At 37.4% G+C, this 25523-nt stretch overlaps 2 protein-coding genes across 3 annotated transcripts in view; one reads left to right on the forward strand and one right to left on the reverse strand.

Annotated features, from left to right (window-relative positions):
* Positions 1 to 624: 624 nt before the first annotated feature.
* Positions 625 to 24985, reverse strand: mfsd8l1 (major facilitator superfamily domain containing 8-like 1). The gene is made up of 12 exons (XM_688062.11): positions 24691 to 24985; positions 15340 to 15525; positions 15201 to 15263; positions 14557 to 14676; positions 11859 to 11938; positions 9939 to 10248; positions 7776 to 7849; positions 6925 to 7138; positions 4410 to 4532; positions 2861 to 2991; positions 1702 to 1787; positions 625 to 1082 (listed from the first exon to the last, which is right to left on the reverse strand). Exons 1-11 carry the CDS (start codon positions 24764 to 24766, stop codon positions 1707 to 1709), a joined length of 1458 nt encoding a protein of 485 aa, XP_693154.8. The 5' UTR covers positions 24767 to 24985; the 3' UTR covers positions 625 to 1082; positions 1702 to 1706.
* The window catches only part of armc9 (armadillo repeat containing 9), an 89006-nt gene continuing 88180 nt past the window's right edge, over positions 24698 to 25523 (forward strand). Inside the window, exon 1 of one of the 2 annotated variants that reach the window (XM_073937623.1) lies at positions 24698 to 24989. In XM_073937623.1, the coding sequence (XP_073793724.1) occupies positions 24830 to 24989 (160 nt within the window). In that variant the 5' untranslated portion in view covers positions 24698 to 24829. The remainder of the gene's footprint in view (positions 24990 to 25523) is intronic. The other variant, XM_073937622.1, reaches the window with a different exon arrangement.

Raw genomic sequence — 25523 nt, forward strand, 5'->3', positions numbered from 1 at the left:
ATAGTAACTGACAGTAATATGTTGTTTAATCAGTGTTCTTTCTCTAACAAATACTGGCATGTAATCTTTTAAAGGAAACGGAGGTATTTTTAATATTTCACATTTCTGCTTGCTGGATTTTGCTTTATGTGGGTTCGGGACGCCCTCTATTGTACAGTCGATGAACTGATGTGTTTGTACAGTGATTTAAAGTCTGTACAGTCTAATTTATTTCACTGTGAGTGTAATGTAATGCTAAGTGTAATATAATAGTGACAAAATAATATTACTATGACATTAATCAAGACCTGTAATAAATGAATACAAATTATTATTCCTAAATATATAGTTTCATATTAATGTTGTTTTTGTACTTATCATGTTTACATTTTAATGCTTGTATAGTTAAAAATAAATCAATTTCTTTTTATAAAACTTTATACCTTTTTTTAATCAGTTACAATGCGTTTCGTGAATAGTGTTTTGGTCTTTATATTTGATCATATTCACGAAAAAGGCTGTTCGGACATAATAACAATTATTATTCTGAATGTTGCAATGATTTTTTAAATCAAGTTATCAGTATTTTATCAAGCAAAAACAAATGCAAATAATAATAATGAAGAACCCGAGTGACGTTTATCATTTTGCAAACACACAGCTAATTCAATTCTTTCATTAAATCAATAACAGCTCCCAAATACATATTGTGCTAAAATTATTGCATTAATCGCTTTACTGACATAAAATATCACACACAGAGTTTTCCCATAAAATATAACCTGTTCTTCCTTTAAACGTTTACTCTACAGGAATTTCCATAGGAAATATAGTGGAATTGATCAAGAGTCTTTTCCCCCACATCCAAACTCCGCACAGTGCAGAAATGATTCGACTATTCTCCACATTTATTCCTCCTCTCATTGGTCTGTTTCATTCCTCTTACCGCAGTCCTGAAGTCTCCAAATCTGCGTGTCAGCAGTGAATCAGATCAAACTCATCTGGATCTGCAGTAACACATGCGACTCAATCAACCCTGAAGAGCTTCCAAATGATTCAAATGAGTCAAACGATTCGGCAAACGGACCAGGTGACGGCTAAACCTACAAACAGCACAAGACAATTGTTAAATAATCAGCTGCTCCATATACAGTTGAAGTCAGAATTATTAGCCTTCCTGAATTATTAGCCCCCTGTTTATTTCTGATTAATAGAAAGAAGATTTTTTTTACACATTTCTGAACATAACAGTTTTAATAACTCATCTCTAATAACTGATTTATTTTATCTTTGTCATGATGACAGTAAATAATATTTGACTAGATATTAATCAAGACACTTCTATACAGCTTAAAGTGACATTTAAAGGCTTAACTAGGTTAATTAGGTTAACTAGGCAGGTTAGAGTAATTAGGCAGGTTATTGTATAACGATGGTTTGTTCTGTAGACAAGCGGAAAAGGGGCTAATAATTTTGTCCCTAAAATGGTGTTTAAAAAATTTAAAACTGCTTTTACTCTAGCCAAAATAAAACAAATAAGACTTTCTCCAGAAGAAAAAATATTATCAGACATACTGTGAAAATTTCCTTGCTCTGTTAAACATCAATTGGGAAATATTGAAAAAAGAAAAAAAAAATCAACTTTATATATATATGTAAATATCTTACAGTGTATATTTAAATATCAAGGGTGTTAGCGACTGAAATGCTTTAAGTGATTACCTGGGTCAGTCTTCAACTTCAGTTTCGCTTGGATCGTCTACAGTCACAGGCTCCACCAGACGCTCATATGACACCACCATCATCACCTGTCAATCAAGCATTTACACAGTTTAACACACACACACACTGCTAAAACACTTTTCTTACTCAGAGTTTTTGTCTTGTTTCTGGTTCAAATGTCTAACCATTCTTTAATCAAGAAGCATTAGTCAAGCAAAAAAATATTGTCCTGTTTTAAGAAATGAGTCAAAATTAAGTGAAACAAGCAGGATTATGTTGCTTACCCCGTTATTACTTAGAAATGTTTTTCTGCCTGTGTCAAGACCAGCCAATGTCCCGCCCCAGAGAGCCATATACCCAACCATGATTGGTGGGTTCGTTCAGCTCCGCACACAACACTGTGTGATACATATTAAGCTGGCGGGCCACACTGGCATTAAACTTTCAAAATAAAGAGGGAGCCACAAACTATCATCCGGCGGACCGCGAGTTTGAGACCCCTGCTCTACAGACTTATTTCTCTAGATATTGATTCAAAGTACTTAAATGTCAATTTGTTGAATTTTCAACATCAGAAGCAGAAAGAGCTGAAATCAACATCCCATAATGCAATTTACATTCGTAAATAAACTGAAAACACTTGTGAATCACCAAAATACGGAAACTTGATTAACAGATATTTTTTGCAGTGTAGAAACAACACAAAATATTAAAGTAAGAATAGCATTGTGTGTGTGTGTGTGTGTGTGTGTGTGTGTGTGTGTGTGTGTGTGTGTGTGTGTGTGTGTTTACGTGTTTTTGGTACATATCAGGACACAAATCTGTATAATGACATGGGTATGACACAGGTATTACAAAAAGGAGGTGAAATATGAGGACATTGGTGACGTCCTCATTTCTCAAAATGCTTATAAATCCTACAGAATGAGTTTAATCAGAGAGTTAAGCTGCACACAGTCTCCTGTAAAGGTTGGGTTTAGGGGTGGGCAGGGGTGAGGGCAATATAATATACGGTTTGGACAGTATAAAATGAATGGAAACCTATGTAATGGCCCCACTTTTCACAAAAACAAACGTGTGTGTGTGTGTTTGTGTTTGTGTGTGCGTGTGTGTGTGTGTGTGTGTGTGTGTGTGTGTGTGTGTGCGTGTGTGGACTCACAGTGAGCAGGGCGAGCAGGCCCATCATGACGCCCATCATCACGTACAGGTTAGAAGTCAGACCACCGGCCCACAGAGGACCCAGGATAGTGGCCAGTCCTCCCACAGAGCGGCGGATGCCCTGACTGAAGCCTGACAACACAGAACAAGGGCCTAGTTGCATTAAAGTCCTTAAAGTGGAAGTGAAGCAGCCAGTCGAGTTTAAATCAGCTGAACAGATACAGTGGAAGTGTTGGACTGAACACAGAGACAGGAAAGCCTGATTTACCTCAATGTGTCAGTCTGTGGAGCTGGAGCCAAAACAAGCATTAAAGTTGTATCTCATATTCATTCATTCATTCATTTTCAGCTTAGTCCCTTCTTTAATCTGGGGTCACCACAGCGGAATGAACCGCCAATTTATTCAGCACATGTTTTAAGCAGAAGATGCCCTTCCAGCTGCAACCATCACTGGGAAACACCCATACAAACTCATTCACACACATACACTACGGACCCACGCCAACACGGGGAGAACATGCAAACTCCACACAGAAACACCAACTGGCCTACCTTTTTTTTTTTTTTTTTACATCACCTGATATTTCAGTTTCTCTTCAGATCGTCTGACCAATCAAATTTTCAGCTGAGCCTTATTTAAAATGTGCAACACAAGTTTTACTAAGAGTTCCTATAACCTTATAACTAAGGGATTTCTGCAAAAATGAGCTTTCATGCAACCGGGCCCAGACCTTCAGTGCAAACTTGCAGGCAAACATTGACTTGCAAACCAGAAAAACTAGACACATTAGTCAAGATGAGGTTTGAATGCTGCTTGACTTGCCTAAAGGTTGAAAAGAGCTCTTAATGTGTGAAGGAGCGGTCACATATTTCTGTCAAAACATCTGCTGTCAATAGTGCAGTCAACCTTTTATCCTTTTCCTCCTAAACATTGCCAAAGCTCAGTAGATGTGCCCGCTTTTCAGATGTAGAAAACACAAGGTTCTCCTAACGTTAGCAATTGGTTCACATTTACACCCTAAAATAAAAATAAATAAGTGTTATATGGGACGGCATGGTAGCTTAGTGGTTAGCACTGACGCCTAACAGCAAGAAGGTCTCTGTTTTGCATCTCGGCTGGGCCAGTTGGCATTTCTGTGTGGAGTTTGCATGTTCTCCCCATGTTGGTGTGGGTTTCCTCCGGCTGCTTCGATTTCCCCCACGAGTCCAAACACACGCAAATAGGTAAACTGAATAACCTAAATTGGCCGTAGTGTGTGTGTGTGTGTGTGTGTAAATGTGAGAGTGTATGGGTGTTTCCCAGTACTGGGTTGCAGTTGGATGGGGCATCCACTGAATAAAACATATGCCAAAATAGTTGGCGGTTCATTCCGCTGTGGTGACTCCTGATAAATAACGGACTAACCCAAAGGAAAATGAATGAATGAAGTGTTATAAGCAAAACTGGCTTCCACACAGCACCCCTTACCTTCAAGCATCCACACTTGTCTATCTATACGACTACAGGTCTACATAAACCATCTAATAATATGACTTTTATATTTACTGACCTTGTGTCTTCTCTGCTGTGATTTTGGAAAAGAGAGACACCTGAGCGACGGCCACAAAAGGGAGGCCCAGGACCTGAAGGAAAACACCAATGATGAACTCCGCCAGCTGCCACGCGAATCCACCTGAATCACAAAAACATGTGTAGGTTTTTTTTTTCCGGTATATACGCAGTAAAAATGTATTCGTTTGCTTTACTTAAAAAAGTGAGTAAACTGTTGCTTTTAAAGTCCTTTTCTGCGGTAAAGTCATTTTCTGCTGGAGATACTGTTGCTCTAAACAAAACTACAGCAGGAGAAATAACTATTGAACATGTCAACATTTTTCTCAGAAGTTTCTGTTGACTTTAAATTTTCCCTGAATGTTGGAAACAACCAAAGAAATCCATTTATGCAAAGAAAACAAATCTAATTAGTTTAAAATTTAAGTTATGCTTAATAAAAGTAAATGGCGCAGGGAGAAACTTTTGAACACATGAAAAAAGGAAGGGAAAGCCCAGACAGCAGCTGAAATCTCTCAGTAGTTCTTCAGCAAGCCTCTGCTCTTCCTCAGTGTAAATGAATATCAGCTTCAGTCCAACATCTACATTAGCAGAAAGATGAAGATAAACCCAGGGTGGACATTTCAGCAAGACAATGATCCAAAACACAGCCAAGGAGACTCTCAGATGCTTTCAGAGAAAGAAAATCAAGCTGTAGAATGGCCCAGCCAATCACCTGACTTGAATCCAATAGAGAATACAAAATAAAGATCAGATTTGATAGACGAGACCCCCAAAGCATCAAGATTTTACACTCTGCTGAAGTCTGTGTAAACTCACACCTGATCAATGCATGACACTTCATTCAGTTCATTCCTGCAGTTAGAGGGACACAAAGTTAGCGTTGGCTCTACTATAAAAGATCTGGGTGTTTATTAGACAGCAATTTAACTGTTGAAAACCATATATGTCACAAAAACTGCCTTCTTTCATCTGAGAAATAGCGCTAAGTTACGAAGCATGCTATCCATCTCAGATGCAGAAAAGCTAGTCCATGCTTTTATGAGCTCTAGGCTGGATTACTGTAATGCTCAGTTTGCAGGCTGCGCAGCATCCCCTATTAACAAACTTCAATTAGTACAAAATGCAGCAGCCAGAGTTCTGACCAGATCTAGAAAATATGATCATATCACCCCAGTTTTATCCTTCTTACACTGGCTGCCTGTTAAGTTTCGTATTTATTTTAAAATATTGCTTCTTATAAAGCTTTAAATAATCTAGCTCTAATAATCTAAATAGTCTCGCTACAGTCCAACTCGCTCTTTAAGATCTCAAACTCAGGCCTTCTGGTAGTACCTAGAATAGCAAAGTCCACTAAAGTCCCCTCTCATTTATGGCTCCAAAACTCTGGAATAGCCTTCCTGATAATGTCCGAGGCTCAGACACACTCTCTCAGTTTAAAACTAAATTAAAGACCTATCTGTTTAGTAAAGCGTATACTCAGTGCATCACTTAGCGGTTTGATGCATGAATGTGCTCCACACAGGTTTCTTCATCTTGTTTATATACACTATGAACAGCAGCTATGCTAATTATTCTCTTTATTCTCTACTTCCACATGGGTATACTCATCCCGAGGCCCTCAGACTATGCAGCGCCACTGATTCAATCCAAGACCATCGACGAGATGATCCCAGGGTTTCCATAATCCTGGACTAGGCCGTATCCTGAGCAGCTGCTGAGGTGTTCATGGAGGAGTGTAGAACATGAGACTGATTTCTGTGATGATCCAGGGACAGACGAGTCTCGCTGACGTCCCGCTTCTCCAGCGCCTAGACTGCAGCTCTGCACAAGACGTTTGGCCATAGGAGAAATGGTCGTGCCCAACTGAGCCTGGTTTCTCTCGAGGTTTTGTAATTCTTCACTTTCGCCAATTGGTGAAGTTTTTTCCTCGCCACTGTCGCCACTGGCTTGCATGGTTCGGGACCTGTAGAGCTGCGCATCTATGGGTTTGCTCTTCAGTGTTTGGACTCTTAGTAGTGATTATTAAACCACACTGAACTGAACTAAACTGAACTTCTGAAAACTAGACTACACTGTTTAAATTTACCATGATCTTCTATGTGAAGTTGCTTTGAAACAATCTACATTGTAAAAGCGCTATACAAATAAAGGTGAATTGAATTGAACTCTTCATATGAGAGGCGTCTTTAAGCTGCAGCACCAAATAAGCCTTTTATACAAAGTATTGAATAAGTTTTAATAACTTTTGTTATTACACGCAATATTTTTCAGATTTTTTTGTTTTGTTTAATTTTTAAATTTTTTTTATGTGGTTTTCAACCAAACATTTGGTTCAATACTTATTTTCCCCACTGTAGATAAAATAGTCATAATAAAAACCATGTAAAAAAACCTTACATATACCTTTGGAACGGAATAACAGAACATTTTTGCGGTTTCAAACCCTGACTTTTTCAAACCGATGTAACCGCTGATGGTCCCTAATATGTGCAGCGCTAAAAGCGTGTGTTTACCCTGCGGATTGGCCAGGAAGATCAGACACCAGACGCAGGAGATGTTGCAGAGGATCAGTCCGACGGCCAGCACCACACGCTCCGCCGCACGCTTACTGAACCAGCGCACAAACAGAAAGCCAGCGATCACCTCCACGCCACACACACAGTACATAATGCTGTTCTCCAGCTCGCCAAAGTTAAAGAACTTCTGCGTCAGAGGAGTCACCATAGTCTACAGGGACAAAAAACAAACATTTACACATTTTTACAACTAAAATCTTTCTAAAATTGGACCCCCTACTACTAAAATAGACTTTACCATGACTATCAAGTAAATTTTCATGACCTAATGTTTCATGTAATGTCTATATATATGTATATATTTTTAGCAAATTTATTACAGCCTATGGTAAAAAAGGAACAATCTATATAGTTTACATTTATTTTTACATCTTTGTAAAATGTATTTAGATATTGCTTGCACAGCACTAATAATGTGAGAGCATGTGATTGGTCAGGGACAGAAAATTAGTGAAGACAACTAACCTATATTCAAATGTACAGATATTTTGTCAACAAATTTCCATGGCTTTTCCAAAACTTTGTGGGTTTGGCCTGGAAAATACCATGTCAATTTTTTTTTTCAGGTTTTCCATGGCCATAAAATTAAGTTGAATTTAAAATGAGCATATGATCAGTTATAGCCTTGGATTTCTTACATTAACAAATGTCCCCACAAGTTTAGCAAAACCAGTAAAATCTGACGGTTAATTTTGAAAATGCTCAGAATCAAACAGTCTGTAAGTATAAAAATCCTTATGTCCATGGGAAGTCCCCATAAAGACAGTTGTACATGAGTGTGTGTTCACCTCCAGTGCGGTCTGATTGAAGAGTGTGATAAACTGAGCAGCTAACAGCACCACCACCTCCTCTCTGAGAAACTCTGAAAGCAAAAACACACACACACACACACATATTAAATCAATCTTATTTCTTTCAGAAAGGCTGAAATTTACAGTAGAACAATGCATATTTGTAAAACATTTAATAATGAAGTGGTAAAAATAGAGCAAACCGCTTATAAACCAAGATCATTAAGTTCTCTTTTAAGTAAAGCAGATTTGAAAATGAAACCACAAATTATACAGTAATCCTATTAGTATATTAATAAGCCAATATGCCTGCTTATGATATTAAATTCCACCCAGGAGAAATGCTTTCAGACCAAGAAGAAGACTTGAATAAAGAAGAAACATTATTGCTATAACACTATTTCTTACTTCATTTACCTAGGAAAAGTGTTTGTTTATCAGCTATGCTTTTCAATTATTTATTTATTTAATGATATTACAACAAACAGGTAAAAGATATTTTTAAGATCCACTTCATTATAATTCAGATTAAAAAACGATGTCAAGGTCAAACAGTTAGTCTTTAAAACACTATGAATGAGTGAAACCTCAGCAGATATACTGACTCTAATCTGCTGTTGACATTGTCCTCTCTTGTCTCAATTCCACTCAAGTGTTTATTTTCAGCTTTCGTTTCATCTTTGGGCCACTCCTAACCCTAGCTCTAACCTTAACGCAAACCCTAACCCTAACCTAACCCTAGAACTAGCCCAGGGGTGGCCAACCCTGTTCCTGGAGAGCCACCTTCCTGCAGATTTCAGTTACAACCCACATCAAACACACCTGATCCAATTAAATAGGACCTGAACACCACAGGTTACAGGCAGGTGTGTTTGATATGGGTTGCAACTGAAATCTGCAGGAAGGTGGCTCTCCAGGAACAGGGTTGGCCACCCCTACCCTAGCCCTAGCTCTAACTCTGACCCTAAACCTAAATCTAGCCCTAACCCTAAACCTAACCCTAAACCTAGCTCTAACCCTTAACCTAACCCTCACCCACACCAAACCCTAAACCCAACCCTCAGCCATCAAAAAACTTAACCCCAAGCCTTTGGAAAAACCACACACAAACCCCCTAACAACCCTGATTAAAAACCAGAACCCAAATCAAACAGATTGAGGATCTGGTCAACTTCTTATCACAAATTGGCAGTAAGACACTGGCCTGGAATTGATCAACCAGTGCTGATCGCCTCAGATGAGGGTGTCTAGTGTTTAAAGAATCGAAACACCCGATGAATCTGAGGTACACTACTGATGAAGTGTCTTAAACATTTCCCTCTCAAAACTGGTCTTGAGGGAATAACAAAAGGAGAAATAAATCCCAAACCTCACCCATCGATCCGTACAGCATCCTAACCCATCAAAACCATCCCGAAGACGTTGGCACATTGCGCAACAGCCAACAATCAGAACACAAAAACACTTCCTCTCATCAAATCTTAAGCCCAAAGCCCACAAACAAGGCTAACCCTCCCACACTGGAGGGGGGAGATCAACGCTTTTATGTATGTAGTCAGAGAAGCGTGGGCCCGTGCACACCTCCTCAATCTCCCTACTTCAAACCTACCTAGACTAGCGCTAGGATGGGGGGAGTTGTTGTAATTCTTTCAAAACCTAGCCCTAAACCTATTCTAGCCTTGACCCTAGCTGTGACCATAACCCTAACCGGAACTCTAGCCCTAACCCTTAACCTAACTCTAGCCCTAAGCCTAAACCTAACCACATGACTCTACATGATCTCAGTTGAGTGTTCCTCTATAGATAGTGTTAAGATCGACTCGAGAACGGAACGTCTCGACTCGCTTAACAGAAAGCAAACAGCGCAGATGATGTGTATTGCAGTTATTGAAAGACAAACTTTCATGGTTCATTGCGATCTGTTTACGTAACTATAGCAAGCTACAGTAAAACTCTTAGAAAAGGCACTTGGGTAAGGATGACAGTAAGAAGGTTGTTGCAACGCTCAATGAAATCCCTTACCTCAGCGATTGTTTTCCACCTTAAATTACTTGCACTTTTATGCAAGCAGGCAAGACGCAAGACTCGTCCTGACTAGAGTTATAATCATTTCTGAATTTGTCGTTGTTATGATTAATGTTTGTATTATCAGTGTCTGACCTCTGCTGGCGCTGAAGCTCTTGAAGACACTGGAGCTGAGCTCCTCAGGAGTGGGTGACGGTGGAGGAGAAACACGAGTCAGGTCCCCGTTGGCCATTGAGGAGGCTCTGGACTGGATGCTGGTGACAGTCCCGTATGAACCGCTCAGCTCGTTGGGGCCGACCAGAGGTTTGGCCTCTTCCTCCTCCTCTTCTTCTTCTTCCTCCTGCTCTGGGCTCCTCTGGCTCCTTCGCTCATCTTCAGGAGAGATGTCCCAGTACATGAAGACCACCACCAGCTGGAGGAGGATCCACAGCAGGCACATGAAGAGCTGAAACACAGACAAACTGTTCATGAGTTTAACAGTCCTATTGAAACAGTTGTTATTTTCCGTCTGTTAAGGCCCTTGACGTTTTTTGCTCGCGTTTTCTGTCAACGTTTACCACCTCGTGACTATATAAAGGGAGTCAATGTGATTGTGCACACCAACACGCAAAATGCACTTTAAGTGTGTCATTCAGGATGCAACTAATGCCTAGTTCACACTAGAGGATTTTAAGCCTGATTTGAGCCCGATTTGGAAGTTAATGAGCTCGCCGACAGATCGGGCTGTGATCGGGAAGAAATCCCGCTCTTTACGTGTGAACTACTGAACAACGCATCAACGAAGCTCGCTGACGCGTCGCCGACACCTCGCAGACGGAAATCCAACATTTAGCATGCTAAATATTCCAGAGCAGTCGGCCTACTCAACCCCACGTGTGGTCCGATGTAGTGACGAGCTGCAGCCAATGAGAGAGCAGATCAGCATGAGCTGAATGCCTGTGTGTTCAGGAGCTCAGCAGAAACATCTGTGATTGGTCAGAATGGGCATCAGTGCACTCGCTTCATTCTGCGTTAGCACAGACATGAGAATAGGCTATATTAACAGTGGAACTAGAACTCTGTAACTATTAGAATTACCATACTGCTCATTCTGACAGTTCTCATATAAAACGCCATACTGTCACAACATGTTTACATTCAAAGCTATTATTGAGATATTAAAATTAAGCTTTGAATGTCTGCCTTCATATTTAATGACACCTTTACCCTAAAAATATCATCTTTTTTTTGGTAATACAGCCTATAAATATGTAGTTAAGAGACTAGAACATGCAAAGGTCTTGTCTTTCATTTTCACTTTCAAACAGGAGCTATTTGGCACAGAATATGCTGTTTTGAAAGATATCTGAAGTAAATTGATGTTTTTGCCATCAGAAAGTTTTGTTTATGTTAGCAGGAAGTTGCCAGGCAAGAAAATGCACACATATTTAAAGTCACAGTGAAAAGTATCAGACATGCATGCAGTCATTTTAACCAATATGGTAATTTAAAGCAGAAATGCTCAGTTCTTTATTGTTTTGTAATAAAAAAAATAACAATGTCAGAAAGAAATACACTGATAGTTAGAAAACGGCAGGGTGTTATAGATATGTTAGTTTTATTTCAAAGAGTTATAAAATTACAAAAATTAAAAACTCTCTGTGTATCTATCCACTGGAACCTTGCAGATGAGTGATTAATCCGCTCATAAATCAGCTGATTTGACGATATTTTTTTAAATGCTTTCTCCAAAGCTTGAAACGCTGTCAGTGATGTCATCAGCACACAAGCCGCCAATAGTGTTCAGCTTTTTCTGACGACTCCTCCCTCAAAATTTCATTGGCTGTGGTTTGGTAGCTTGAATGAGCTGTTGGGGATTGAGTTATTGTCAGATCATGTAGTGTGTGACCCCCCTCTTGTGGATCAGTCACAGAGTGTTGCGTAGTGTGAACACCACAGAGATTAAAAGACACAAAGTCAAGTCATGTAGTGTGAACGGCGCAGCGATCTGCTGATGTTTAACATCCTGTAGTGTGAACTAGGCTTAATGTGTGGTATAAAGTGTCAGTGTCTCACCCCGGGAGCAGTGTATTTGTTCACAATAAACGGTCCCATCTCAAAGTCACAGAGTCTGAGGAAGAGGTTAAATCCAGGACCTGGAGGATTGAAACACTCAATTATATACTGAAAATGTGCTGTTATTAGGAGAATATACATAGCAGAAATCATTTTTATATACTCAACAGCCATTCACATTCTTTGGGTCAGTTTTTTATTGTTTTTGTTTTAGTTTTTCAACAATATTTACTCAAAATTAAATTGAACAGAACTTGTCATAAATCTGTCATAAACATGGCTGTCTAGAAGCCACTATAAATATGTCATGAACTTTATAACAGCAACTGTTTTTTTACCTCAACAACAGTGGTACAAGCTGAATTTGTCATTAAAATGTCATTAAATATTAATAACTCTGTTAAAACGATTTGACAGAGTACAACCTCAAATCAGGGTGACGCAGTGGCGCAGTGGGTAGCACGTTCGTCTCTCAGCAAGAAGGTCGTTGGTTCGATCCCCAGCTCACCTGGCGTTTCTGTGTTTAGTTTGCATGTTCTCCCTGCGTTCGCGTGGGTTTCCTCCGGGTGCTCTGGTTTCCCCCACAGTCCAAAGACATGCGGTACAGGTGAATTGGGTAGGCTAAATTGTCCGTAGTGTATGAGTGTGTGTGTGAATGTGTGTGTGGATGTTTCCCAGAGATGGGTTGCGGCTGGAAGGGCATCCTAAAAATCGTAAAAACTTGCTGGATAAGTTGGCGGTTCATTCCGCTGTGGCGACCCTGGATTAATAAAGGGACTAAGCCGACAAGAAAATGAATGAATGAATGAATGAACCTCAAATCAGATAAAGTTGGGACGGTATAGGAAACGCAAATAAAAAGACAGAAGTGATTTCTAAATTCACTTTGACTTGTATTTCACTGCAGACAATACAAAAAACATTATTAAAAACTTTTCTGCGCCAAAAGGAAGCCCTATGTTAACAGTGTCCAGAAGAGCCGTTGACTTCTCTGGGCTCGGAGGCATCAGGGATGGACCATTATACAGTGGAAACATGTACTGTGATCAGATGAATCAGTATTGCCTGTATTTTTCGGGAGAAATGGATGCCATGAAGAAAAGGATCATCAGACTGTTACCAGCAACCAAACCAAAAGTCAGGGTCTGTCATGGTATGGGGTTGTGTCTGTGCCTGTGGCAAAAATTACTGGCACCATTAATGCTGAAAAGTACATAGAGATTTTGGAGCACAATATGCTGTCTTCATTTCCATGAATATTCCACATTCTGCACAAATTACAAAGTCCTGGCTGTGGGGGAAGAGGAGACAGGTACTTGACTGGCCTGCCTGCAGTCCTGACCTGTCTCCACTAAGAGAACGTGTGGCGAATTTTGAATCACAAAATGCAACAACGAAGACCCCGTACTGTTGCCCACCTTAAGACTTGTTTGCAGGAAGAATGGGACAAAATTACACCTGAAACACTTCATCACTTGGTGTCTTCAGTCCCTAAATGTCTTTTAAGCATTGTAAAAATTAATGGCAACATCAAAAAGTGGTAACAGCTTTACTGTTACAGCTTTTTTGAAATGTGTCGCAAGAACCAAAACTAATGTTTATTTTGATTTAAAAACAATAATAAATCATGAGGAACACATCAAATAATGTTTGTTTTTGGTATCGTCTGCAATGAAATACAAGTCAAAGTAAATTTAGAAATTACTTTTTTTTTTATTTGCGTTTTCCATACTCACACAACTTTTTCTGATTTGGGGTTGTCATTAATGAGACATTTTAATGAACGTAAATACAGTTTTTTTCCCCTGAAAAAAGTTATTCATGACAAAAATAACGACTTCATGACAATCATGTTTATGACAGATTTATGACAATGTTATGTTGTCTTGGTAAGACAAATAAAAGACAAAACAGGTAGTGATGTATTTGTTTGTGTCAATTTTTCAGAACAAAGACTGTAATCTTTGCATTAAGAATGACAAAACTGAACAAATGACACTTTATAATCATGCATAAAATCTCATTCACAGTCATGACATGGTTATAAAGGTTCCATGACAGTCTTATGATTACCCCTTCAAGTAAAGCGTTACCCAATACAATAACATCAGGTTCATTTTGATCTGCTGCATGTAAATAGGAATCAGCTTCTAAAATCCAATTTCTGTTTGAGAGAAGATTACTTCAACACATTCCTAATCATAATAGTTTTAATAACTCATCTCTAATAACTGATTTATTTTATCTTTGCCATGATGACAGTCAATAATATTAAACTAGATATTTTTCAAGACACTTCTATACAGCTTAAAGTGACATTTAAAGGCTTAACTAGGTTAATTAGGGTAACTAGGCAGGTTACGGTAACTAGGCAATTTATTGTATAACGATGGTTTGTTTTGTAGACTTTCGAAAACAAAATTAGCTTAAAGGGGCTAATAATTTTGTCCTTAAAATGGTGTTAAAAGAATTAATAACTGCTTTTATTCTAGCCGAAATAAAACAAATAAGACTTTCCCCAGAAGAAAAAACATTATCAAACATACTGTGAAAATTTCCTTGCTCTGTTAAACATCATTTTGGAAATATTTATTAAAGCAACAAAATTCAAAGGGGGGCTAATAATTCTGACCTTAACTGTATATTTATAGTGTGTTTGTGTGTGTTTTTGTGTGTGTAAGATTCCTTCAGCACTGACCAATCAGAAGCCCAGCTTGACGGCAGGCCATAACAGCAGCAAAAACAGTGGATCTGTCCTCGGGAGCTGTATTTCTAGTCAAAAAGCCAAAGATTGACGATCCGGCTCCAGTGCCGATACCTACAACACCAGAAACTGGTTAAATCACCAACGCACCACAAACAGGTCACCTTAAAGGGACAGTTCACCCCCAACAAAGGACAATTACTCACTAGAGTGTCTTTTTTTTTTTTTTTTTTTTACTTCAAACTAGTTTCTCTTTCCCTAGGCACGATGGTTCAGTCGTTAGCACTGTTGCCTCAAAGCAAGAAGGTCGCTGGTTCGAGCTCTGGCTGGGTCAGTTGGCATTTCCGTGTGGAGTTTGCATGTTCTCCCTGTGTTGATGTGGGTTTCCTCCTGGTGCTCTGGTTTCCCCCACAGTCCAAAGACATGCGCTACAGGTGAATTGGATTAACTAAATTGGCCGTATTTGTGTGAATGTGAGAGTGTATGGGTGTTTTCCAGTACTGGGTTGTAACTGGAGGGGCATCCGCTGCGTAAAACATGCTGGAATAGTTGGCGGTTGATTCCGCAGTGGCAAATAAGGGACTAAGGCGAAGGAAAATGAATGAATGTCCCTTTAAGATCATTAGACTGAAACTCACCTGCAACTAAACGACTGCTGAGCAGCAACCATTTGGAGAATCCCATAAAATACATGAAATTACCTGAAAACACACAGAGAAACAGACGTTACCCACAAGCCATCAACACTGGGAGCTTCTTAATCACATGCAATCTTACCAACGATCTCAAAGATGTTGGCGAACAGGATGATTTTCTTGGTGGTGAGTGTTCGGTCTGACCAGTGTCCGAATAAAGGGCCCGCGAGAAGCCCACTGAAGCTGAATGCTGATAGGCTGAGGCCCAGGAAATACGGCGCTGCATTCAGAGTCTGCAGATAACGCCATATTGTAGGCAAAATCACAGCTGAAAGAGATATAAACATCTTTAGATGACAGATATGGCAGGGCTCGAAATTGCGACCATTTTGGTCGCATATGCACCCGAAAATTAATCTATGCGACCTCATAATATATTTGGGCGCATTAGTGCGACTGCAGATGATGGTTGTAGTGCGACCTGTTTTGATTTTTTGTAAAAACGTGCTGAATCGCTCTTCCCTGCCGCTATATTGGTTCATATTAGCTGTCATTCACTCAAGGTATTCCGCTGTCAGATGACAGGGAAGTAGGGTTGTAACGGTATGAATTTTTCACGGTATGATAATCGTCTAAAACAATACCACGGTTTGACGGTTTCGCAGTATACGGTATGTTACAAATGTTACAAAATAATAGAACAGTGAAGCAAATTTGACTTTTTCCAAATAATATATTTTTAGTTACTATAAACAACACCACTTACAATGAACAAATAAAAATAAGAAAATAAGAAATAATGTGTCAAAGTCCAAATAAAGTCCAAATAAACATGGTGCAAATCCTCAGTAAAAAATAGATATAAATATTTACTATACTATAAATAGTTACATAACGAAACTAGATTCAATATGGAACATCCTTAGGTTTTATGTGCCAGCATGGATATGGTTGTCTGTGGATATGGATTTGGATATGGTTGTCTGCAATGCAGACAAACAGCTGCATCTTCATTTGCGTCTTTTGAAAACAGCAAGAGCAGCTGTTCGTCTTTGCTGTGTCACTGTTTTGTCATGTTTCTGTGCTGCTGTGCATGCAAAAGTACTTAGTATGAGAATTATTTCATGCAAAACTTTTTTTTTTTGCGTTTTATTTAGCCGCGCATAAATGTATGCCTATCTCTCATTCCGTGTTGTTCAAAAAGCTCACTGTTGGTCCACAAACAAAAGTGAAACCTATGCTTATTGGTTGTGATATAGCGAGTTTGAACCAATCTGGGCATGGAGGAGGGACAATGCATCAATGTATCATGTCTGATTTGTCCGGAGACACAGTGACGAGCGTTTCTTTGTCAAATCAGCGTTGTCAAATGTTGATGACGTAACCGCACTGATTCCGGAGCCTCTGCGAATGTTATGTGATACAGCACTTGAAAGCTGAGATTCTCTTCTTTATGCCAATCTTTGAATTGTATGAATCGGATCAGCGGATCAAAAGTTATTAAACATTTAAGAGCAATACTTATTTTTAGCCGCGGGCGGCTGTCTCGGTCTTTAAGGGTTAAAACCGTTGATATGCAATTGTTCATGGTATGATAATCGTGCACGTTCAAATCGTGGTAAACCGTCATACCGGTATATTGTTACAACCCTACAGGGAAGGAGCTTTTATGACCACGGGAAAGGCAAATGGCTGAAGAGTAAAAACTTAAAGCACACAGGTTTGCAAACCCCACCTAAAGTTGAGGCGCAGATGAAAGCGATCATGACACGTCACGTGGTGAATAATGATCCGCCAGCTGAGATCAATCGAGCGCGCTTCTTGGAGAAGGTGCTCGAATCTCCATGCGTTGCATTCACTGCGTTCAGTGCAAATGTCCGCTAAAAGTCAAATCTAATACTGTACATATCATCGCCAAAGAAGCTCGCCTTTACTAAGTTTACACTGAAACTGCGGCTCATAACAAACAGCGGTATTGCGCCGATGGTTAGCGCAAGAATCCTGCTCTGCCTGCTCATAAATTGGGTCGGCTGACTCGCCAGCTTTTCCACTAACACAGAAACATGAAGATCATCTCAGACTGAACCTTTAAATTGACACAAACTGAAACCAAAACTTTTAAAGAGTGATAGAAGTGAGATATTACTTACTTTCTTTTCTCTATTCTTTTTTGAGGTGTATATTATTTTATAGTTATTTACTGATGACTGCTTTGCAGCTTTCATCATTGAATTGAATAATTTATTATAATCTTTTGTTTGTTTTGTAGCAGAAATATTATTTATTAAATTGACATGCATATAAAAACAGCAGCACAAAATAAATATTTCTTACTGCAATGCTTCATTTTTGTTTGATGCAAACTATACAATTATTTTTCATAAAGTAACAGACTTTTTATAGCAGATAACCTACATTCATGCACATTCAAGGCAGTATCATAATGAGAAATGTAATTCCCTGTTACTATTATTGTCATTTTTATCATCATTTATATTCTATAGCCTAATTATTAGACATTCATTTTGGAATTATTGCTCACAAATATCAATGTTTTCGCAGCTTTAGTTAGATAGTTGTTGCTGGTTTTTATAAGTGCTATTATTGTTGTTTTAAAATACAATAAATCTTTTAAAAACAATTTGCAGCTGTGCTCATTCATTTTTGGTGGGTGCTCCAAATTTTTTTTGGTGCTCCTAAATATTTGAAGTTGGGAGCACCGGTGCTACCAAGTAAAAAAGTTAATTTCGAGCCCTGTATGGGCATTAGTGAATATGAATAAGGGCTGCACAACATAATCGCAAAATCAACATCAATATTGCACATTTTCCCAGTATCACACAGCCCTGATATATGAATATTCTGGGATATTATCTGCTAGATTAGATTAGAAAGGAATGTCAGTTTATCAGCACAAAACTCCATTGACCTACTATTGTGAAAGAGGAACAAAAAATCTGAAGAATGTCTAAACACTCTTATAAGCAACAAGATACAAGTCAATCACTGTTATCAGCAGCATCACGCCGCGTGTTTGTGATGAGTGCGACTATTATGGGTCAAATAGTTGAGTGATTTACATTAAGAAACGGCAAATATAAAATATAAGGCTGCACAACATACGGTTTCAGCACTGATATTGCAGTGTGTGTGTCTGCAATAGTCACATCGCAGAATCTGCAATAATGAGTTGGGAATATATAAGCACAACAGTTGACAATATATGATATTTGTAGAGTCATAGCAAAGTATACTCTGTTAAAATAGTTGGGTCAAAAATATCTTAACATATAACCCAACTATAGGTTATTATAGCACCTTTCCAACTATGGGTTATTTTTAACCCAATGTAGAGCTGCACAATTATTCGAAAAAAGATCGATTCGACCCCCTAGACAATCTTAATCCATCATTTCTACAATTCTTTTAATCATATTTTCAAGTTCAGAAGAGAAGCAATGGTGGCTGCACAAGTCTTCACATTGTTTTACATACGTTGCTCAGCAACGTGGACACCTCCAAATTAGGGTTGTAACGGTATGAATTTTTCACAGTATGATAATCGTCTAAAACAATACCACGGTTTGACGGTTTCGCGGTATACGGTATGTTACAAATGTTACAAAATAATAGAACAGTGAAGCAAATTTGACTTTTTCCAAATAATATATTTTTAGTTACTATAAACAACACCACTTACAATGAACAAATAAAAATAAGAAAATAATAAATAATGTGTCAAAGTCCAAATAAAGTCCAAATAAACATGGTGCAAATCCTCAGTAAAAAATAGATATAAATATTTACTATACTATAAATAGTTACATAACGAAACTAGATTCAATATGGAACATCCTTAGGTTTTATGTGCCAGCATGGATATGGTTGTCTATCGATATGGATTTGGATATGGTTGTCTGCAATGCAGACAAACAGCTGCATCTTCATTTGCGTCTTTTGAAAACAGCAAGAGCAGCAGTTCCTCTTTGCTGTGTCACTGTTTTGTCATGTTTCTGTGCTGCTGTGCATGCAAAAGTACTTAGTATGAGAATTATTTCATGCAAAACTTTTTTTTTTTTTGCGTTTTATTTAGCCGCGCATAAATGTATGCCTATCTCTCATTCCGTGTTGTTCAAAAAGCTTGGTCCACAAACAAAAGCGAAACCTATGCTTATTGGTTGTGATATAGCGAGTTTGAACCAATCTGGGCATGGAGGAGGGACAATGCATCAATGTTTCATGTCTGGTTTGTCCGGAGACACAGTGACGAGCGTTTCTTTGTCAAATCAGCGTTGTCAAATGTTGATGACGTAATCGCACTGATTCCGGAGCCTCTGAAAGTCCGCGAATGTTATGTGATACAGCACTGGAAAGCTGAGATTCTCTTCTTTATGCCAATCTTTGAATTGTATGAATCGGATCAGCGGATCAAAAGTTATTAAACATTTAAGAGCAATACTTATTTTTAGCCGCGGGCGGCTGTCTCTGTCTTTAAGGGTTAAAACCGTTGATATGCAATTGTTCATGGTATGATAATCGTGCACGTTCAAATCGTGGTAAACCGTCATACCGGTATATTGTTACAACCCTACTCCAAATGATGTTGAAAGAGTCACATGCTGTATTTATAAGAAATAATTCACCTCAAAAATGTCATTTCTGTCTTCATGTAATGTATTTGCGACCGCAAAATCACATGTGACGTGAGCTGAACGTCAGCTGTTACCACAGAGAGGGCGAGCGCGCCTCTGAATGAAGTCTACTTTAGTGAACAGAACCTGCGCAGGCTGTGAGTCATGAATAACAGGTAGTACTGTTATAAATAACGTTCAGTTTGTGGCACAGAGTGATCGTTTGGGAGCCGCGCGGGAAGTGAACCGCTTAGCAGTGAAAATGAAACCGAAAGCGCACACAGTGTTGCCAGATGAAGCTGACTGATTCCAGCCCAAAAAGTATCCAAAACCCGCCGAAATGCAAAAATACCCACGGAGTCTGCTGTATTCACGAAAATCACGTCAGGGACAGATTTTAAGCAGAAAATGACAGATTGTAAGCATACTTCTCAAACACAATAATCCAATATCTGAATTATCATCAGCATTCATGACCAGGACAAATCTAAAATCTGTTCAAGTCCACCATTCTAAGTCTATACAACATTTAGCATTTTAAGCAACAGTACAGCTACACAAAGCCTATTGCTATTGCTGTTTTACCACATGTTTGAGAATAACAATAATAATAGCCCACTCATATTAACCTTTATTTTACATCTACAGAATCGTGAGAAAATCCTGATCTCTATTTTAGGCAAAAAAATTGCGATTCTTATTTTAGCCAAAATCGTGCAGCTCTAACCCAATGCATTGGGTTACATAATTTAACCCAATGCATTGGGTTATTTTGATTAAATTTTCGTTTTTCCATTCTGGTATTACTATAAAAGTACTACTATTCATTTAGAATTATGGCTGGGTAAATAAATGAATGTCTTCGCTGGGTCCTAAAGGCCAGAATGACAGCCAAATATCCCAAAAATATGTATATAATTTTCTCCCCAAAAAACTGTAGAGATGAACATGGGAGGTAGAGAAAGCGTTTTTTCGGCCATGAAGCACGCGTTTGTATCATCAATTAAGAGTGCTGGTGAAAGGAATAGAAAAAACGCGACACGAGAGGTAATTTGATAATAAAAAAATACCACCAATATTATTACGTTAGAGCTTAAATAAACTTTACAACGCAAAAACAACATTACGTACGCATATTAATGCAGCTGTTCTGTGTCAGTTAAATTAGTTGACTGTTGAAATTCAAATATTTAACCCAACTGGCTGATTTGTTAATAAATAACCAAATAAAGGTTAAAAATAACCCAACAAAGCACCAAATAAGTTTATCTCAAGCATTGGGTTAAATAAATAATTCAATGTTTTTTGGAGTGTAGAGAAAGCGTTTTATTGGCCATGAAGCACGCGTTTGTATCATCAGTAATTAAGAGTGCTGGTGAAAGGAATACAAAAAACGCGTCACGAGAGGTAATTTAATAATAATAAAAACACCAGTATTATTACGTTAGAGCTTAAATAAACTTTACAACGCAAAAACAACATTACGTACGCATATTAATGTCGCTGTTTAATCAACTGACTGTTGAAATTTAAAATTTTAACCCAACTGGTTCAGTTATACAATAAATAAATAAACAAATAAAGGTTAAAAATAACCAAACAAAGCATCGAATATTTAACTCATCTCGTTGAGTTATTATTAAATAACCTAATATAGGTTAAATTATTCCAACAACGCATCAAATATGTTTAATTTATTCATTGGGCTGAAGAAATAACTCAACGTTTTTTAGAGTGACCAATTACAGAATGAAACTTTATCATTTGCATGTGTTTTAAAGACTTTTCAAGATTGTTTAAAGCATTTAGACACAAGAAAGGTACATTTGTACATTCAATGAGGAATTATTTCACCCAATGAATACAACAAAGTGTTATTTTACATTTCATTATTCCATTTCTGTACTTGAAAACTATAAGGCACTGTTAATTTAACTTTTTTCGTTGCTCTATTGCAATTATTCCTGCTTGCAATTTGTTTTTAAATATTTTTTATACATGATTCACCCTTACAAAATCACCCCAATCGATTTAAATAAATCCATCTTGTGAAATTATAGTATTCATATCGCAATAATATAGCACAGAAATACTAAACATTGCAATGTCAGATTATTCCCTAATAAAATATTAGTATTGAACGTTGCATTACTTGGTACAGTTTGTACTCAGCATAAATGAGTACACCCTATTATGAAACTGAACATTTTTATCCATTTCTCTGTGAATATGGGTCATATATTTTAGTGCATTTGAATAAAACAGATTTAATAAACAGGTATATTTATTAAAATAATATTTTAGTCGCCAAACGTCTTTATAAATAGAAAGATAATGCTTTTAAATCATGCCAAATATTGCGAAAAACATTACAAACTACAAAATTTCAACACAATTGTACATATAGTTTTTGTTTCTCTTGACTTTAGCGTTTTCATTTTTTTTCCTAACATATACATTTGGGCTACTAATTTTTGGACCATTACTAAGTTTTTTTTTTGTTAGATGAGCTCCAGATTTGGCTTCAGCACTGACTAATCTAATGTATATGCACAAATTTAATATTGCAAAGCATCCTATAGAAAATATTCATTAATACGAGAGTTTGTGAGGGTTGAACACATAAGCTGAGCAAAGTAAAATAAAATAAAATAATAAGGCGACACGGTGGCTCAGTGGTTAGCACTGTCACCTCACAGCAAGAATGTCACAGGTTCAAGCCTCGGCTGGGTCAGGTGGCGTTTCTGTTTAGAGTTCTACATGTTCTGCATGTTCTCTCCGTGTCGGTGTGGGCTTTGTCCAGGTGCTCCGATTTCACCCATAGTCCAAAGCCATGCACTAGAGGTGAATTAAATAAACTAAATTATCCGTAGTGTATGTGTGTTAATGAATGTGTATGGATGTTTCCAAGTGCTGAGATGCGGCTGGAAGGTCATCCGCTGTGTAAAACATATGCTGGATAAATTGGTGGTTCATTCCGCTGTGGTGAGCCCTGATGAATAAAGGGACTAAGCCGAAGGAAAATGAATGAATAACATTTTTTGTTGTTTTTCATAACGTTACATCACAGTAAAAGCAATCCGTACTACAGTAATACTCTAGTACACCATACATCATTTGTCAGCCATGTTAAATCCTATTATTAATTCAGTACTTTAATAACAACGCTTAAAACATTGAAATACAGATATAACCCCTAACATTACTGTAAGTTACTTCATAATTATTTTGTTTTTCATAGTAACGTCAATACTGGTAGCTGTTCATAAGCTATGTTAAATCTCTATTATTAATTCAGTACTTTAATAACAGCGCTTAAAACACTGAAATACAGATATTCTCTCTAATGTAAATGACTTCATGATTGTTTTGTTGTTTTTCATAGTAATGTTACATCACAGTAAAATCCATGTTAATACTCTAGTTCTGTCAGTTAATAAACCATACATCATTCGTAAGCTATGTTAAATCTCTATTATTAATTCAGTACTTTGTTAACACTGAAATACAGATATATAACTTTAACCTTACTGTAAATTACTTCATAATTGTTTTGTTGTTTTTCATAGCAACCTTACGTCATAGTAAAGTTAAAATCCATTAGTACCATGTTAATACTCTAAGTTAGACATTTGCTATGTTAAATCTCTATTATTAATTCAGTACTTTAATAACAGCGCTTAAAACACTGAAATACAGATATTCTCTTTAATGTAAATGACTTCATGATTGTTTTGTTGTTTTTCATAGTAATGTTACATCACAGTAAAATAAATGTTAATACTCTAGTTCTGTCAGTTATTAAACCATACATCATTCGTAAGCCATGTTAAATCTCTATTATTAATTCAGTACTTTAATAACAGCGCTTAAAACACTGAAATACAGATTTAACCCCTAACATTACTGTAAGTTACTTCATAATTATTTTGTTTTTCATAGTAACGTCAATACTGGTAGCTGTTCATAAGCTATGTTAAATCTCTATTATTAATTCAGTACTTTGTTAACAGCGCTTAAAACACTGAAATACAGATAGATAACTTTAACCTTACTCTAAATTACTTCATAATTGTTTTGTTGTTTTTCACAGCAACATTACATCACGTTAAAATCCATTGGTACCATGATAATACTCTAAGTTAGACATTTGCTATGTTAAATATTTATTATTAATTCAGTAATTTAATACAGCGCTTAAAACACTGAAATACAGATATTCTCTCTAATGTAAATTACTTCATGATTGTTTTGTTGTTTTTATAGCACTGTTACATCCCAGTAAAATCAATGCATACCATGTTAATACTCTAGTACTGTCAGTTCTGTAACCATACATCATTCGTAAGCTATGTTAAATCTTTATTATTAAAATTCAGTACTTTATCAACAGCGCTTAAAACACTGAAATACAGATATAACCTTAATGTTACTGCAAATGACTTCATAATTGTTTTGTTGCTTTTCTTAGTAACGTGACATCATTGTAAAATCCATGAGTACCATGTTAATACTCTAAGTTGTAGCCATTTGTAGGCTATGTTAAATCACTATTATTAATTCAGAACTTTAATAACAGCGCTTAACACACTGAAATACAGACACAACCTTTAACGTTACTGCAAATGACTCATAATTGTTTTGTTGTTTTTCTTAGTAACATCCTATTTTATACAGTCATTGGTAACATCACAGTAAAATAAATCCGTAACATGTTAATACTCCAGTACTGTTAGATCTTCAAACCGTCCATAAGCTATTGTTAAATCACTTTTATTAACTCAGTACTTTAATACCAGCGCTTAAAACAGTGACATACAGATATAACCCCTTGTGTAAGTTACTTCAGATGCTGAACTCACCGTACTCGATGCCGCTCAGTAAGAAAATCAGCCCGATAGTGAAAAAAGTCAGTCTCTTCTTGCGTCTGAAGTCCATTTCACACTTTTTAAACACGATTTACAACTCGACATTCAATATTTTAAGCCATTTTTACAGCTAATGACCAGGACACTGCGACCAATTACTGAGAGACTCCTAATACGCACTGCATACTGCCTAGTGTACACTACAGACGCGCACTGGAGCCCTCAGAGTAGCGGAATGAACTCAGACACCGGACAAAACCGCAGCTCAAGTGTTTCCTTCTCACATTTCAGAGGTAAGGTTGATTGTCAGTTTGTTTTTATAAAGTGCATTGCGTCATTTGAACGCAGTGATTTGGACTGTGACTGCGGGGATAAAGGATGCACCTTGAGAGCGTCACCGGGCGTTGCGTCACTACCGGTTTCCCGCGAGTTCACTGGGAAAGGTTTGCAAACAACCACACTGTATTGATATATTAGCAGTTTTAATGTATTAGATGTTACATTTTATATACACAAAACGGAAATATGCCTCCATCTGGTAAATTAATAGTGTAAATAATTTGTGCAGTCAAGCGACATTCAATTTATTGTACTAAAATTGCTCCAAAGTATGTACTTTATCTGCTTACAATGTAATGAAACCGACACCAGAACACATTATAAACTGTACTATTCATATATACAGCGAATACTTCTATATAAAGTGTTTAAATTATAAAGTTGTTATATTCTGAATGCATTATGCGCATTATTAAATAGGTTATTTGCATTATTTATTCTGAATTGATTATATTCTGCTCATATTTTAAGCAGGAATAATTCTTTGG

The sequence above is a fragment of the Danio rerio genome, chromosome 22 (assembly GCF_049306965.1).
Source record: "Danio rerio strain Tuebingen ecotype United States chromosome 22, GRCz12tu, whole genome shotgun sequence".
In the NCBI taxonomy this organism is placed as follows: Eukaryota; Metazoa; Chordata; class Actinopteri; order Cypriniformes; family Danionidae; genus Danio; species Danio rerio.